Genomic DNA, 12,425 nt, shown 5'->3' with positions numbered 1-12,425 from the left:
GGTATCCCGAAGCCCCCCACAAACAATTTTGCCTACATAGATACTGAAATACAGATGAATATGTTTGTCTCTTAGATATTGAAATAATGTCTAGTCAGAACACCAAATAAAGAAGGCAGATAGAAATTGTGTTAATAAAATATGTAGACTTTGGTAGTTTGGGCTTTTCATGTAGCCTTGGCAACTAGCCATCTAATATAGGCCTGAATAATATGCAAATTAAATGACACTTGTTAAACTCAACTCAACAAGTCTTTTGCAATCATGTAACCCGCCATAGGCAATGCTAAAGTCATCTGATTGGTTAATTTAGCGAAACAGGTCAATCAGGATGCTCTCTGTCTTGGATGCGCTTCAGACACACACGCACCCTCCCTCTCTGTCGTGTGTGAGCTATATTCTCACTTCAGATGCACAGGCGATTGATGCTCGGGTCAGATTACAAAGTGGTCAGAAGTAACACGTCACTGCATCACTGGTGGTAAACACAGAAAGTTGTTCTTGTTGTTTGAGTGAACTTGGGACTCAGAAAAAGGCAGTCAGGTTCAGAGAACAATGCTCTTTCTTGGAGTCAGGATATGTCGTTGAGTACCAAACCTTTATCTCTATCACACAAGCTCAGGTTCTCGCCACATCTCATGGGTCCTTTCTTGGGAACAAGTGGGTCGTGAAACTGGGATGCAACTCTCCATCATGTTTGAGGACATTAGCCTCATATTCCTGTCTAGTAGTGTCTTCCGTCAATACTGTCCCAAAAATCCAGTCCCAGTGTCTGAAGTATGGGGCGTAGTTACCTTTGTACCGTTGGTGATGGGCCTGGTGATACCGTGCACCACTAAAACATGGGAGCAGGTGGTGGAGTGCCCATGGCAGGTCATAACCACAATGGTCATCAATGGCAAGATAGGTGTTGAGCAGGTGAAAGAGGGCCTCACTCAGTGGATGGCAGTGCACCAGTGCCGCACTGACCAGCGCCATGATCTGGAGGGAGACTAACTCGGTTATGCTAGCATCCTGAGCAGCCAGGGCGAACATGCTGTGGTTAAGGTGATGTGCACGGTGGACCTTCTGGAACAGCCAAGGAACCCTGCCATGTATAAACAAAGAGTGGAGTGAAACCTTGCGCGTCTGTTTCATTAAAGGTTGTATCAGCGATTTCAGGCCCAAAAAAGGCCCAAACATAAATGATCACATTCATCTAATCTTTCGATCCGCTAGCTGCCTGCCCCATAAGCAGCCGTCAAAAAACTAGGCAGCCTAGGCTCTGGGGGGGCTCTCTGTTTTTTTAAACATCAACAGAAGTGACGTACAGTATCCCCGCTATCGCTGATACAACCTTTAACCATAGCAACATTCATAAACATGCACAATTGATATCTTTGATAGTAGTGTATAATTGATATAAACATGCACTATTGATAATAGTTTAAATAAATTAAGTCTGTTAAGCCTTAATCAATTCAATTCAATTCAGTTTTATTTATACGCCTTTCGTGCCAACAGCAATACAAGGTGTTTAACAACAGCACTTACAATTAAGATAAAACAAAAAGAATAATAAAAACAATAAAATATGTGTAAAAATACAAATAAAAATCAAGGTGCAAAAGTCATAACATATGAAGTATGCATATGCATACAGAAAAGACATATCAAGACCTAAAATTCAAAACGGTCAGGGATTTAAAAGAAGGCAAGGCTAAAAAGGTATGTCTTAAGATGTTTATTAAAAGTTCAACTGATTGGACCATCCTTAGCGCAAGTGGCAGGCTGTTCCACAGGGAAGGACCATAGTGAGTGAAGGCTGTCTGAGGATCTGAGTGGCCGTGATGGAAGGTACAGTGAGAGCAAGTCAGATAGATAAACAGGCGCAAGGCCATTTAGGGCTTTAAAAACCAAAAGTAAAACCTTAAAATCAATTCTAAAACTGACAGGGAGCCAGTGAAGGGATTTTAAGATAGGGGTAATGCGTACTCTCTTTTTGGTCTTGGGCAGAACACGTGCTGTTGCATTCTGAATTATCTGCAGCTTGTTAAGATTTTTTTTTTGATAGGCCAGTGAAAAGGGTGTTCCAATAATCAAGCCTGCTAGTAATAAAAGCAATAAAAGGCCGCGCTTTGGATATATTTCTGAGATGGTAGAAAGCACAACTGGTGACATGATGTGACTCAAAGTTCAGATCTGGGTCAAGGAACACACCAAGATTTTTGGCAAGGGGTTTGATGTTCTGTGTCAGGGTGTTTAAATTGTTACTGATAAGTTCCCGCTGAGTCTTAGGGCCAATGACTAAAACTTCTGACTTGTCTTTGTTCAGTTGCATAAAATTATTAGACATCCATGTATTCATTTGTTCAATACACTGAATGAGACTGGCAATAGGGCTACTGTCGTTGGGGGAGATATAGATGTAAAGTTGGGTGTCGTCAGGATAGCTATGGAAGTCAATCCCATGTCTCCTGATAATGTTATATATGGAGTAAAACTGAACAAATGAAACTTGTACATCTTGTATGCTTCGTATTTTTCGTTTCTTACTGGGTAACGTTACACCTGCTGTCTGTCTGCTCGTCCCCTCTTCCTCAGACTCATTTTCCTCATCCACTCCACTATTGTCTGTACGTCTGGTTTTTTTGGGCCAAGCAGCGAAGCTGCGAGGACCTCATTGTATTTCTACGTTTTCCTATTATTATTGGGGGCCAAGCAGCAAAGCTGCAGGGCAACCCATAGTGATTCTATGTTTTCTTCCCTATTATTGGGGGCCAAGCAGCGAAGCTCTGGCTGCACCCATTAATGATTCTATGATTTCTTATTATTATACTTTCTTCCGCCATGGAAGTCAATGGCAGCCCATAGAACCGTCTGGTAAAAAGTTGTGAAGGCACACTTAAAAGTTGTGAAGGCACACTTATTAGGGACAGTACCATGATTAATGTCACCAAGTTTCATGATGGCAACTCAAGCACTCTAGCGCCACCAACAGGCCAAAGTTGGATGTGCTGCTCCACGCACGTAACTTTATTGACCCAGATGGCGATTGTCAAAAATGTGGTATCGTTGTAATCCTTGGACCAAGCCGAGTTCAACGCACCCTATGACGTCATTTTCCGCCATGATGGATTTTCCGCCATATTGGATTTTATCGAAAGTGAAACTAAAGTTTCACGCCTCACATAGTTTGTCGATTTTAAAAACTTAATACATATGATCTTCAGACCAATCCGCACAAAAGTTATCGATTTTTGTCTTCGAACTAAAACCGTTAGCCCGTAACAACCAATCGAAATATGCGGGCGAAGCACCAAACAGGAAGTGAGCTCATATCTCAGCAACCTTTCATCTGTCATAACCAAACTTAGTACATGGACTTATATCCCCATCTGTAGAGCACTCAAAAATCTGGTGACCTTTGACCTCTAGGGGGGCGCTGTAATTAGCAAAAATGCATTTTGGCCTGTAGCTGTTGATGTGTTTGGAATTAAAACATACTAGTGGTGTCTGGTAGTACTTTTGGATGTCCTTAGGCTGACCCAGGCCAACTTGTGATGTCAACATAATTGATTCGGCCGCCATATTGAATTTAATCAAAAAACGAAAAAGTTTTCACTGGTCAAGAAATTTTATCTGATTTTCACCAAAATTGGCTCAGACCATCCTCAGACCTTGCCTTATCAGTGTTTAATTTTTCTGGAACGATTGACAGAAGCGTTAAGCCTGTAACAGCCAATCGAAATTTAGCGCGAAGCCGCCAAACAGGAAGTGAGCTCATATCTCAGCAACGCTTTCATGTATCAAAACCAAACTTAGTACATGGTCCTCAGGGACCCACCAGGAGGACGCTCAAGAAATTTGGTGACCTTTGACCTCTAGGGGGCTCTGGAATTGGCAAAAATGTATTTTGGCCTGTAGTTGCTGTATTATTCTGCAATGGAGGTCAATGGCAGCCCATAGAACCGTCTAGTTCATCCTGATGATGCACAAATAATTTGGTGACCTTTGACCTCTATTAGGGCATTGAAATCACAGCAAGCATGATCATATCTCAATCGATCTTTTTATTTTGATGTGAAACTGTTGACAGCGAAGTTCCATCCAGTTAATTCTAATGTGTGCGTGCAAGGGTGGGGCGGGTGGGACGGGCAGGGGCGTTCGTGGCGGTGGGTTGGCTGGGTGAGGGGCGGCAACACTCAGCCCTGGTTCAGCCACACAAAATCAGTTATGTTTTGATGTGAAACTTGACCTTGTAACTCAGCCAATCTTGGGTTGTTTGACATGGAACTTGTTGTGACTGCTTAATGCTATATGCCTGATGCCACGGCATTGAGTTGCATGGCAAATCTGGACTTCTGGACTGCTGAACTGCCTGCTTGGCCCCCTCATTGCTGCTTGCAGCTATATTTATTATTACGCTTCGCCATGGGGAGTCTATGGCAGCCCATAGAACCGTATGGTAAAAGTTGTGAAATTTAGCACCGATTGGGGACAGGCCCATGATTAATTTCACCAAGTTTCATGTCGGCTCCTCGAGGGCTCTAGCGCCACCAACAGGGGCAAAGTTGGACGTGCGTTCCGCGCCGCGTAACTTTTGACCTGTTGATCCCCGATTTTGAAAAATGAGGTACCGTTGGAATCCTTGGACCAAGCCGAGTTCAACGCACCCTATGACGTCATTTTCCGCCATGATGGATTTTCCGCCATTTTGGATTTCATCAAAATCACTTAAAAACGTATCAGAGGTCACACATTTTGTCCGATCGAATTCAAACTTCATAGATATCATCTACAGACCATGCCTCATTAATGCATTGCTTTTTGTCTTCGGAACTAAAACCGTTCGCGCGTAACAGCCAATCAAAATTTCTGCTGCCCGCCAAACAGGAAGTGAGCTCATATCTCAGCAACCCATTCACCTATCATAACCAAACTTAGTCCATGGACTCAGGACCCAATCAGGGGACGCTCAAGAAAATCTGGTTACCTTTGACCTCTAGGGCGCTGTAATTAAGAAACATGCCTTTTTGGCCTGTAGCAGCAGTTGTGCTTAGAATTAAACGCGCTAGTGGTGTCTGGTAATACTGTTGGAGGTCCTTAGGCCGCCCAAATAACTTGTGATGTCATAAGTAATTGATTCAGCCGCCATATTGGATTTAATCAAAAACACGTCGCAATTTTTCGCAGGTCACAAATTTCAGCGGATCCTCCACCAAAATTGGCGAAGAACATCTTCAGACCATGCCTTATCAGTGCATAAGCTTTTTGGAGCGATTGACGGTAGCATTCGGCTGTAACAGCCAATGTCGAAACTTCGCGGCGAAGCCAAACAAGCAGAAGTGAGCTCATATCTCAGCAACCCTGCCATGTATCATAACCAAACTTACTACAAAGGTTCAGGACCCCATTAGGAGGGCTCAAAAAATGTGTTGACCTTTGACCTGTAGGGGTGCTGCAATTAGCAATATTGCATTTGATCTGTAGTTGCGATGTGTTTTATCGATCTTTTATTTTTGGATGTGAAACAGATGACAACATATTCCATCCAGTTCATTCTAATGCGTCGTGGTAGGGCCCCAGCGGGACCGGTTAAGGACGGGCAGGGGTGATTGATTAGGGGGCTGGCTGGCCGGAGGCGGTGGCAATACTCAGCCCTGTTTCAGCCCTACAAAATCAGTTATGTTTGATGTGACACTTGTTAAAAGTGTTGATCGCGGGTGTCTGCTGAGTTCTATCTTGTCGCCCGTGGCTACTCCGCCTATACTGCTTGGCCCCTCATTGCTGCTTGCAGCTATATTTTATATATGCAATGGAAGTCAATGGCAGCCCATAGAACCGTCTGGTAAAAGTTGGGAAATTTGGCACACTAATTGGGGACGGTCCCATGATTCATGTCACCAAGTTTCATGTCGGCAACTCGAACCCTCTAGCGCCACCAACAGGCCAAAGTTGGAAGTGTGTTCACTCACGTAACTTTTGACCCGTGGGTCCGATTTTCAAAAGTCAGGTATCATTGGAATCCTTGGACCAAGCCGAGTTCAACGCATCCTATGACGTCATTTTCCGCCATGATGGATTTTCCGCCATTTTGGATTTCATCAAAAACACTTAAAATGTATCAGGGTCACATACTTTCTCTGATTCCCACCAAATTTTACACAGATCATCTTCAGACCAAGCCTCACAAAAGTTATCACTTTTCGTCTTGAAAAGTATTACCGTTAAGCCCGTAACAGCCAATCAAAATTTAGTGAAGCCACCAAACAGGAAGTGAGCTCATATCTCAGCAACCCTTGCAGTCATCAAATCCAAACTTGGTATATGGACTCATGACCCCATCAGGAGACCTCTAGAAATTTGGTGACCTTTGACCTCTAGGGGCGCTGTAAATCAGTAACATGCCTTTTGGACTGTAGCTGCTGTTGTGCCTAGAATTACAATGTACTAGTGGTGTCTGGTAATACTGTGGAAGATCCTTATGTCGACAGATGGCAATTCATGACATCAACATAATTGATTTGGCCGCCATATTGGATTTAATCAAAACCACTATCAAATTTCCCTAGGTCACAAATTTCATCGGATCCTCACCAAAATTGGCACAGACCATCTTCAGACCATGCCTTATCAGTGCTTTGATTTCCATAACAATTGACGGAAGCGTTTGCCCGTAGCAGCCAATCGAAATTGGTGGCGAAGCCACCAAACAGGAAGTGAGCTCATATCTCAGCAACCCATTCACCTATCATAACCAAACTTAGTCCATGGACTCAGGACCCAATCAGGGGGATGCTCAAGAAATCTGGTGACCTTTGACCTCTAGGGGGCGCTGTAATTAAGAAACATGCCTTTTGGCCTGTAGCAGCAGTTGTGCTTAGAAATAAAACGCACTAGTGGTGTCTGGTAATACTGTTGGAGGTCCTTAGGCCGACCCAAGCCAACTTGTGATGTCATTGTAGTTGATTCGGCCGCCATATTGGATTTAATCAAAACATGTGTTTTTTCGAGGTCACAAATTTCAGCGGATCCTCACCAAAATTGGCAGAGAACATCTTCAGACCATGCCTTATCAATGCATGCCTTTTGGAAACGATTGACAGCAGTAACTTCGAATGATGTCATTCATAAAGTTAATTTTCTCGTGATTTGAAAAAAATGCCCAGATCCGTTTATTGGGTGCCACGGATGTCTATCAAATGCGTCTGTGCATAGCTCATCATCGTCTTGCTTTCCCCCTTGTTCTGTGATTGGTCCCCTATCTCAGGTGAAAAAATGGTCTCCAGGCTGCCTTAGCAGTCTCAAATAGGCAACATGGGAACACCCAGGCTAGTAGCATTCGGCTGTAACAGCCAATCGAAACTTTCTTGTGCCAAAACAGGAATTGAGCTCATATCTCAGCAACCCTGCCATGTATCATAACCAAACTTACTACATAGGTTCAGGACCCCATTAGGAGGACGCTCAAAAAATGTGTTGACCTTTGACCTGTAGGGGGTGCTGCAATTAGCAATATTGCATTTTGATCTGTAGTTGCGATGTGTTTTATCGATCTTTTATTTTTGGATGTGAAACTGATGACAACATGTTCCATCCAGTTCATTCTAATGCGTGCGTGGTAGGGCGGGGCGGGACGGGCAGGGGTGATTAGGTGGGGGGGCTGGCTGGCGGAGGCGGTGGCAATACTCAGCCCTGTTTCAGCCCTACAAAATCAGTTATGTTTGATGTGACACTTGTTGAAAGTGTTGATCGCGAGTGTCTGCTGAGTTCTATCTTGTCGCCGTGGCTACTCCTGCCTATTCTCCTTGGCCCCCTCATTGCTGCTTGCAGCTATATTTGAGCTTGTTTCTGTCCCTTTTTTTAAAAATTAAAAACAGGTCCATTTTGTGTTTCACCCTAGCGGAACTACTGTAACGCCGCCTGCCTGCAAACGTGCGCTGCGGTCAAGTTTTGCCATGCAGGCTGTGATTGCATTCAAAGGCGTTGCAAGTGAGATAGGCCTACTGTAAGCAGAACGAAACTAAAGATCACCTCGTTGAAGTCATACAGTAGACTAGGCTAAATCAGAGCCTACTTTTGTTTTTATCAAGCTTGGGCCAGAGATGATGGCCTTTGGCGAACAGTTTCACCAAATTTGGCGAAATCTCGCCAAAACTACCATGCGAGGCACCAATTATAGCTTGACGAGCCGCATGTGGCTCGCGAGCCGCGCAATGAGTAACACTGTAATATAGACAGGCTTGTGCAAAATTCCAGAATTGAATTGAAACTGGCTCTTAAATTCCAATTCAATTCTTGAATTTCACTGGCATTTCAATTGAGGTAGTAAACAGGAAGCAGAATTGCAATTCGAATTGTGCACAACCCTGGTTATAGACGGTCCCTAAGTAGGTCGACTGGAAGAGAGGAGACGAGCTGGAAGCAAGGAGACGGGCTATACTGCCTGCCAACACTGGGTGACCATTCCGTGAGTAACCTAGACTGTAAAAACCAAACTGGTCTCTGTTGGCAGCCCAGACTCGAAAAACTGGCAACAAACTGGGGGCTGTCGCCTAAACAAAACAGAAACCCTGCCTGGAATTTCTCTGGGAATACTGAAAGTAGGGATCTGGTGTGTTTTGTTTGGCCCTTGGTTATAATATAATGTAGGCTATACGTTTTAAATATATAACAATATAACACAAACAAACGCGATTCCTGAATAGCATACACATGTTTCATATCAATGTAGTTTCATGTCCAAGATAGGCTACTGCATGTCTGCAGTGAAGTGCAGTCATTTTCCATGTCCAAACTGCTGCTGCATATGAACAGCAAGAAAACTCACAAGAACACTTTTTGGGACAGGCTATAATGTAATTCCCTGTTGACAAACACACTTCAATGCATTAGCCTGTATAATTACTTACGAAGGAACCAACAGCTTAGCTCAAGGAATGGCTTGAAAGAGTCTTACCTGTGCATTAACAAATGCCATATGTAGAAAAATGTGTCAAACATAAGTAGGCACAGTAGTATTTCTGCAAGAGCGAGGAGGCAAGACGGCGCCTTCTCAGGTAAATCAGTTTCTCGGAGGCTTAGAAACAGTGCAATAGATGGCAGAACACCAGTCAGGTACTTGAAGACTATTCTTCCAAGGCAATCCAGCCATATCCATTGGTCAAATGGTTCGTAAATCTTACTCTTGATCCTGTAGTAATGAATCCATTGGAAACGGTCTCCGAGTAAATCAAACACCAAGTAAGGGACGCAAAAAAGAACATGGACAGAAAACGCGATGCATGCGGCCAACACAGGTGACTGGAATAATACCTGTCTCTCGCGCATGTGATCCCAAATCGGCTGCAGCAAAGGTTCTGAGTACCTGTCAGCTAACCAGCATGTATCATTCATCATAATGTAATATGCATAGAGCTGAATCTTAAATGGACTTTCACGGACCACGACTTCGCTAGTCATCAACAGAGAGAACTGAAAACGAAATGAAATTGGGAAAGGGGGGATCTCCCCAAAACTCACGGATCCAGAAAGTAGGCTATCCCTTTCCTTCATCTCCGTATCTCCAACAGTGGCCTAAGCTATTTATTTTCTTTAGACAGATATGTTTGCACTTCTTAAATGAGGATATGGTTATGCATATGAGCCTAGCCAAGGTTAGGTTATTCTCAGTGCGATATGCCCGTCCCAAAAATGAAATTTTGGGGAATTCTGGATAGTGATGACTCGAGCGTTAGTCCTTGAACCAGAGGGGGTGGTTGGTAGCCTACCATCTGAGGGAATAAGTCTCATACAGTGTTTTTTTTTTTTTTTTTCAAGGTATAGGCCTACTAACTACCCTTAGAAAATCACTGCTTTGGTAGCAGCTTATTGTGTGCTATCAACCTGTATGTCTATTACGCTGATGCAAAAATCGTAACTACTGTAATATATATCCACACAACACTTCCACCGCTGAGTATTGACATGTTAATATTTTTTTGTCTTGCAGGTTTTCTGAAATATTATATATGAATATGCAAATTATCCATTATCTTATGAAATATGCAATAATTTGCATACATTTTTAAGTACAGAAATCTTAACATTGGATAAAGTCTGGTTTGCATACAATTTCAGAAAGGTTGCAAAACAAAACATATGACATAATGTCAATAATCATCTGTGGAAGTTTTGTGGGGATATCTACAGTATTGGTTAAAATGTTTAGCTTATACACCTGTAGGATATCCCTCCTTAGACATAGCCTACAATGGACATAAATAGACTGATAAAACACAAAAAGCTATCCCAAATGCAATGCTATCACATACTGTCTAATTCTAGGGTGGTATACCTTCTCAAAAATCACTATTGAACGGTACTAATTGACCGGTAACACTTTATAATAACTACACATAATTCATCATTTATTAAGCCTTTGTTACTTATTAGTTAATGGTTTGTTCATCATTAGTCATTTATTTTTCATACATAATTTATCATCAGTAAAGCATTTGTTCACACAGTTATAAATGGTTTGTTCATAGTAAATAAGCCTATATCTGAAATATGTTAATATATTATTATGAATACTTAATAAATGATGCAATTGATGAAGTAATATTTCCATTTTTAACAGTTGTTACATACACATGCACTAATAATTAGGGTGAGGATACATATTTTATAAACCTCTTCCTAATACTATAATTCATGATTAACTCAGGAGTTACAAGTGGTTAGTTAATGATATTTTGTGAGCTCATCTAAAGTGAGGACGTTTTATGCCTTGCAGCACATTTACAAATGAGTTAAATAAAGTTTACATTTGCATTTATTCATTTAGCAGACAATTTCACTCAAAGCGACTTACACGTGTCAATGAAATTAAAGGGCAAAGCCACATTGGTGGACGCCGGGGCTTGAACCCCCAACTTTATGGGCTCCATATTCACTACACTACCTCTGTCCAGTGGTATTACAACAGTCAATTCAAAAATATAATAGAGATATGTGTGTTTACTGTGAACAAACCATTTTTAACTGTGTGTAAACATGATTTACAGATGAGAATTATTAATGCTTTACAAACAAAGAATACAGCATTTAATAATAGTTTACAGATGTTTAATACTACACTCTAAAAAATGATTCAGAGGTTAGTAGATAAAACTTAAAATGAAGAACATTTTCGACATAAAAAATTAAGTTTGCTACTTGTACATGTATGGGTGAGTTGACAATTTATTTTAAGGAGTTTGTAATACTGAAAAGAAAGAGAGCTGTCTCAACTTATTCATATATGGATTTTCAACACACAGTCTTGCTTTCACCTAACAATAGAAAGTATTAAGTTCCTGAAACTTGTAAATCTAGTGACCAAACTTATAAAGCTAATAACGATTGAACGTTCAGGACCTTCCAGACCACGCCTGAGAAGTAACAGAAATTATGGCACAGGATCCTGTAGCCTGCATCGAACATCACAGGTACGTGCAAAGTAGTCTAGCCTACTATTTTTGTGTTTGTTTTAAAAGCAACAGCTATCAAACAACGGCACACAGTGCATCAAAATCTTTGTCACGTGACACTCAAATGAAATTAACGCTACAGCTTGCCCTTTGCTAATTTGAATATTTGAAAAGATGGATTTTAGCTATCTCTACAGACAGTAGCTTCTCGTGTCTTCCAAGCTAGCTGCTGCTTGCACGGTAATTAAACCATTTGAAAAGATGACTTTGGTAGCTGGCGTCTTCAAAGTTACCTGCAGCCTGCCCTTTGAAGGTAAATTTAGCTGTCTGGTGTCTTCAAATTTCACCGTGGCAGCTGTATTCCGACTTAACATTTTTAGCATTGCTAGTTCTAGCACTGCACGTGTTTTGAGGATCATATTTGGTGCCCTAGTTAAGCCCTAACATTGTCACTATTTATGAAGGTTTGTGGGCCATTTGACATTCTTAGCTTAACCTGAACATAGGCCTAATAGGTAGGCCAACATTTATTTATTTTTGAAGTTTGAAATATTATGTGTCAATCCCTGCAAACCATGTAGATTTTGTTCATTTTGTTGTTTGTCTTGAGGTAAATTTTCTAACATTGTGCCTTTCTTTTTATACAGATAAATGACCAATTCAGGCGGAGCTCTACATTCATTCATTGCAATAACTGGACCAGTTGCCATTGCTTTAAAATAAACAATGCTTTCAGAAAATTTAAATTGCTGTGTGCTTTTATTCAGACAGAAGTGAAGTAAGTTACTATAACAAAAAAGATCCATGCAAATTGTTTACCTTAATTTTTTAAGTCATTTCAACTCAAGTTGTTTTTTTGAGTAAATATTGTGAGACTTTTATAGTGAGAAGAACTCAATTAGTTTAGCACAATCAACCTGATTTGTCCTCTAAAAGCTTAATGAAGTTGAACCAACTTAATTATATTAATTTGATCATATAATATAATTC

General features: G+C 41.4%; 1 protein-coding gene across 1 annotated transcript; it reads right to left on the bottom strand.

Moving 5' to 3' along the window:
• Positions 1–219: 219 nt before the first annotated feature.
• Positions 220–9,542, bottom strand: ch25hl3 (cholesterol 25-hydroxylase like 3). Its single transcript, XM_048243928.1, has 2 exons — positions 8,942–9,542; positions 220–1,087 (listed from the first exon to the last, which is right to left on the bottom strand). The coding sequence occupies exons 1-2, from the start codon at positions 9,535–9,537 to the stop codon at positions 637–639; spliced, it is 1,047 nt and encodes a 348-aa protein (XP_048099885.1). The 5' UTR covers positions 9,538–9,542; the 3' UTR covers positions 220–636.
• Between the last annotated feature and the right edge of the window lie 2,883 nt (positions 9,543–12,425).

Source organism: Alosa alosa, chromosome 5 (assembly GCF_017589495.1).
Source record: "Alosa alosa isolate M-15738 ecotype Scorff River chromosome 5, AALO_Geno_1.1, whole genome shotgun sequence".
Taxonomy (NCBI): Eukaryota; Metazoa; Chordata; class Actinopteri; order Clupeiformes; family Clupeidae; genus Alosa; species Alosa alosa.
The sequence above is the reverse complement of the archived record's forward strand: the minus strand, read 5'-3'. Positions and strand labels throughout refer to the sequence as shown.

Excerpts from the sequence above, each read along its gene's own strand:
- ch25hl3 (XM_048243928.1), bottom strand. The coding sequence starts at position 9,537 with ATGAAGGAAAGGGATAGCCTACTTTCTGGATCCGTGAGTTTTGGGGAG. Across the intron at positions 1,088-8,941 it reads TGGCATTTGTTAATGCACAG|GGTTCCTTGGCTGTTCCAGA; the intron begins GTAAGACTCTTT and ends TATACATGGCAG.